At 33.9% G+C, this 5,633-nt stretch overlaps 1 protein-coding gene across 1 annotated transcript; it reads right to left on the bottom strand.

Annotated features, from left to right (window-relative positions):
• Nucleotides 1-415: 415 nt before the first annotated feature.
• On the bottom strand, nt 416-5,230 carry LOC131627138 (T-complex protein 1 subunit epsilon). Its single transcript, XM_058897974.1, has 9 exons — nt 4,878-5,230; nt 4,453-4,771; nt 3,948-4,296; nt 3,397-3,529; nt 3,193-3,245; nt 2,832-2,934; nt 2,415-2,581; nt 851-964; nt 416-713 (listed from the first exon to the last, which is right to left on the bottom strand). Exons 1-9 carry the CDS (start codon nt 5,074-5,076, stop codon nt 543-545), a joined length of 1,608 nt encoding a protein of 535 aa, XP_058753957.1. The 5' UTR covers nt 5,077-5,230; the 3' UTR covers nt 416-542.
• Nucleotides 5,231-5,633: the final 403 nt, after the last annotated feature.

Raw genomic sequence — 5,633 nt, 5'->3', positions numbered from 1 at the left:
GACATTGGCTACTTTTAACATATGTAACAGCCAATACCTATAATTGGATAAGAGAAACAAATACTTGGTAAAAAGAATAAAAATAAACTTGTGTTCATGCGATAAATAATGGATATTGCAACTTTGGCTAATTAGTTAAATATACAATAATACAAAGCCAACCATATTGTTTTATCTTACAGTATCGTATTCTAATATACTCATACAAATAGGTTTGAATTTGTAGGATTTAATTAGATAGACATGCAGTATTAAATATATAAAATTCCTTAAAACATTGTTTGTCTCCAGATCGGGCAATTTGGTGGCTTTCCTCAGAATCCAGGACACGATCCTGTTGAGTTCATAATAATCAAACTAAATATAAAAATGCATCAACCAAAAGAACAGTCGCCCTTAATCCAATACAAAAACATGCCAAAATCGTAACATAAATATACTTCAAGTTAAAATACAAACTGACTAAAATCATACAGGCCGAACAAAAATACCATCAGCAATTCTGAACCATGACATGCAACATAAGTTCAAAAATAGATATACTAGTACTCAGATGGAGAAATAACATCATCGATTTTCAATATCATCTTGACAACTTGAGTAGCAAGCAATATCTGTTGCTGCTTTCCGATCAAAGTTTCAAAGACATTTTGCTCCCGCATGTCATTTGTGCCAACATCATTGCAATCAATGCCAAAGTGAGGATTATTATCCTGAATAAAGAATTTAAGTCAGTGTCAAGACAAACAGAAAACTATAAAGACATCAATTAGCAATCAAGCAGACAAAAAAAAACGTATTTGACTCTGCGTAGTAATAACCAGGCTAGCAGACAGTGTTCAATTATAACCTTTATTTGTTGAGACTTCACAGCAGATAATGTTTCAATTGGTTGGAGACCGCTATTTTCAGCAAGGGCCATAGGGATAGATTCCAAAGCATCCCCAAATGCTCTAATGGCATACTGCAAGTAAAAGAAAAAATCACAATCAACAGAGCATTAATGAATTGCCAAATAATAGCAAATAGTATGACTAATAAGAATACATTTGATCCATAACAAAAGACAGCAAATAAATGGTCTTTCTTAGAAAAATAAGGTGAAGAGGTTTTCAATGTTAATTCCTAAAACTTATGTCAATTTTGCTTGCTAATAAGGGGCAATTGTGTGCATATTATAGAAACAATGAAGATGAAAAAAAATATCCTTTTAAATAAACTATGGGATTTTTTAAATATATCTTTTTGATAAATTAAGGGATTTTGACTATGTTTTTAATCTTCAATAAGGAATATTTATGTTACTAAGTGTCAAAATTAGTCTTTTAATTAGTGAAAAATGCATTTGAATAACTTTTACTAACTTATAAAAAATAATGAAAAATCAATTTTGAAAATATGAAGAAAAAAATCACTTCTTTTAAACTATTACAAATAGGAAATGATAAATAAAAGCCTTATTAGCAAGTTAAAATGATCAATAAACGCCAATTTAAGAAAATGAAAACATGACAAGTTTCCATAAGAATCAACACAGAATAAATTAACTATGGCAGCAATGAAGATATGTGAAGACTAGACGAAACGTATACTTGACATGAGTTGAGGAGAAGAATATTCATGTGAAATATATATATATATATATATATATATATATATATATATAATTATGTAGTCTGGTGGGGTTAGAAAGTGTTGATGTACCAAATGCTTATAACGTAAGAAGGTTAATATTATTTAACGGGACAGTGTTGACAACATTGTATACTAAATGGCGTATTGTGAAGCTATAGTGATATAGCGCCATTATTGCTGCTAACATAGGGGCTTAGGTGGTTTGCACATGTAGACCTTAAACCCCAAGGACTAGAGGCATGGTAAGACCTAGAAACTAGAGACTGGTGAGTAGGATAGAAATATGATAGAACTTTATGGTGTTGCGTGATCAATGTAGCCTATTATTGAGGTAAGGCTAATATGCTGCAGAATGCAGTTTCTGGGTATTTTAAATCCTATTTATAGATTTTTCTTCTATGGTTTTGTTTGGACTATATAAACTAAACTTAATACTTTGCCAAAATAAGGGACAAGATTTTCAGTGAGATTGAGACAACTATAACACTTCATTATTTTATTTCACCTCTTTTTAAAATTTGAAAGTTAACAATTAGATTAATTTCATATTTTAAAAATAAATATTTTGGCTTGGACTCAGTATAAACAAACAGATATAAATGTTTGCAAGATAAGAAATTAACCCCAAGTTAAAAGGGCCTATTAGCAATTATAAAAGTTAAAGAACAAATTGGGATGAAAGTGAACCTTGAAGATGCCAATTTACAAATACCTCAAGTTTAGAAAGATTGGAAGCAGATCTCCCAAATAAATTAAACTGTGGGTTAATAATTGCATACCTGTTCTACTCCAGGATATTTGTCAGCAGCTGCTTCGACGGCAATAGAGCATGCAATCTCAGCTGAACCACCACCATACACAATTGAGTTATTGCGAATAAGATTCCTGGCCACACAAAGTGCATCGTGAATACTACGCTTGGTCTCTTCAATGATCATTTTGTTACCTGCCAGTATGAAACAAGACAGATTAGGTTAATTAGTCAAGAATACTCATATCAGTCTTCAAAGTGTACACCATAAAGCTCCATAAAAAGTGATAATACTACATAGTCTCAACTCTCAAGTAGTATAGTAGTAAATACAGTGTCAAACAACAATACAAATCGAAAACCATCTCTCTCTCGTATAAGATGACTAATTACATCAAATTCAGTGCAGACCAGTAAGGCGAATATGTCAAAAAGTACACCTCACCTCCACGAATGAATATTGTTACAGCCCTGGAATTGGCACAGTGCTCGATGTATAGCATCCGGTCTTTAGTTGTTCCAAATGCTTTCTCTCTAACGATACCAGCCTATAACAGATTAACATTAATATTAACTACAGCCAAATCTACAAACAGACAGCAAAAGAATCATTGGGTAAAAGGCAGCCACCCTGCCAAGCCATCAACATGCAGGGATGTCAATATACTAGCACATACATGTATTAAATTACTTTCCCCACATTTGTATGTGAATTAAAAAATATATATAATTATATATTACATTGCAAAAGAGGAAATGTCCTGGTAAGTGGTAATCCATACATAAAATCAAGATTGTAATGATACCTTTCCTAACTTTTCTGCAGTTAACTCCTGGAACCTAGGAACAATTCTTCCACCTTCATTTACAAATAGATAATATTTTTGTTAGTTAATAGATATGGATCAGTAATAACTTAAAATAAACTATACCCAATACTCATAAGTTACACAGTTATAAAAAGAATATTCTGAGTTTTCAAATCAAAACAAATCCTAATTGAAGCATACCTGTAGCTATGGCAATCAATTCCAACTCGACACCACCAACCCACCTAACAGCTGGCAAGTTCCTGTGCATCAAGAGATGGTTTGCTTCATCATCGAAACCCCATTGGCAAATAACAAGGGTTGCACCTACATCCTACAAATCGATATAAATCATCTTTTTCAATAAAGTTCAACCCCATTCAAGCAGGCAAAAAAAGTTTATCAGTTATAAATAAATCAATTTGAACATTAATCCAAAATAGTTCACACACGAGCTAAAAGCAAGAGAAGTATGTTCCACTCATATAACAAAGTTGATATGAAAAAATTATGCAAATCAATATAAATCATCATTTTCAATAAAGTTCAACCACATTCAAGCAGGCAAAAATAAGTTTATAATTATAAGTATATCAATTTGAACATAAATCCAAAATAGTTCATACACAAGCTAAAAGCAAGAGAAGTGTTATCCACTCATATAACAAAGTTGATATGATAAAAAATATATATGTAAATAGAAGGTTAAAAAAACATTGCCATTAGTAGAAATATTAACAAGACTATCCAACCTTGCATTGTTTAACCATGTCATCAAAATATTGCTGCTCTTGTTTCCTTAATGTCTGAAACTTCTCCACTGTGTCGATATCAACCTTATGCTTGGTTTTTGGCTTCGGGGGCTCAAATGGGCAAGTCAGTATAGCAATGTTAGCATCTACAATTTGCTTTGGCATTTGAGGATGGCTCATATCCTTGTCAACAATGATTCCATACACCAACTCAGTATCTTCCAATTTCCCACCAACTTTACCTTCTACTTTAATTAGATCCAAGTTAACATCTTTCCTCTCTAGATCAGCAACAGCAAGAACAGCTTTTACAGCAATCTCAGCCAAGCTACGCTTACACCGATTCACACTGCAATATTAAAACCAAAATATTCATGAACTCATAAACCAATATTAAATTATAAAGCTGTAACCATCTTAAAATTCAAAAAACAAACTACACTGCATTCATCATTTAAAACAAAGGTACAATACAGATCATGTATAAATTATTAACCTAACTTACATTTTGGATGACAGTGTAGTCATACAAGTCTGAATCAGAGGCTCCAAAATAGTTTCTCCAAACTCAAACTTATTAGCAATTCGTTCGAGATTTTCAACAGCAATCCTGGAAGCCATTTCATATCCCTCAGCAATCCTAATGGGATGAATTCCACGTTCCAAAAGCCTCTCAGCTTGCTCAAGAAGAGATCCAGCCAACACAACAACACCAGTGGTACCATCACCGATCTCATAGTCTTGACTCCTCGACAACTCCACCATCAGCTTCGCAATCTGGTTGTCAACATCCATCTGCTCCAATATCGTTGCTCCATCATTCGCTGCACACAAACACACAAAATGTTACTCTAAATTTGCAATAACAACGAAAACCAGATGTTAGGGTTTCATGAAATGGAAATGAAGAGAAAAATGGAAAAAACATACAGATGATGACGTCGCCGTCGGGGCTCTGAAGCATCTTGTCCATGCCTTTAGGACCGAGAGATGTTCGGAGGATACGAGCGACGGCTTTACCGGCGGAGATGTTAGCTTTCTGAGCATCGAGACCTCGAAGCCGGTTCTTCGTTTCTTGCTCTCTGAGGATTATGAATGGTCTTCCGAACTCGTCGAAAGCCAACGCCATTTTTGTTCTATAAGATCGTAAACCCTAACCCTATGGTTCGCAGTCTGAGAAAACTGCGATCGGAAAAATGAGAAGGGAGAGGTAGAAGAAGTGTAGAACCCTAAACAATGACACACACTCTCAAGTTGCTATTGCTATGCTTCTAACTCCTTCCTTATGGTTCCCACCTTTTTCTGAGATTTTTCAATTACAGGCCCGATGAAGTTGGGCTACTTCTTTATGGGCTGGGCTTTCAGTTTTGTCTTAAGAGAGGAATTTTCATGCCACCTTCTAAATTTTACTTGGCACCCACACCCCCTATGTGTGATTTTTTACGTTTTTAAAATAATATAATTGATCTCCACCGAAAAAATATAATAATATAATTGATTTTAAACAGTGATAAAGAATTGATTTTAATCTCTGTAAAAAAATTAGGTGATGATTAGGGCTGTTATCAATCCGGTCCGGTTCGGATATTTGCTATCATGATAACCGGACTGAAATTGTAATCGGGTAAATCCGGACCGGACTGAAACAGTGATGGACCATTTTTTTGGATCGAAACCGGACCGTTA

Source organism: Vicia villosa, unplaced genomic scaffold, assembly GCF_029867415.1.
Source record: "Vicia villosa cultivar HV-30 ecotype Madison, WI unplaced genomic scaffold, Vvil1.0 ctg.000349F_1_1, whole genome shotgun sequence".
Classification (NCBI taxonomy): Eukaryota; Viridiplantae; Streptophyta; class Magnoliopsida; order Fabales; family Fabaceae; genus Vicia; species Vicia villosa.
The sequence above is the reverse complement of the archived record's forward strand: the minus strand, read 5'-3'. Positions and strand labels throughout refer to the sequence as shown.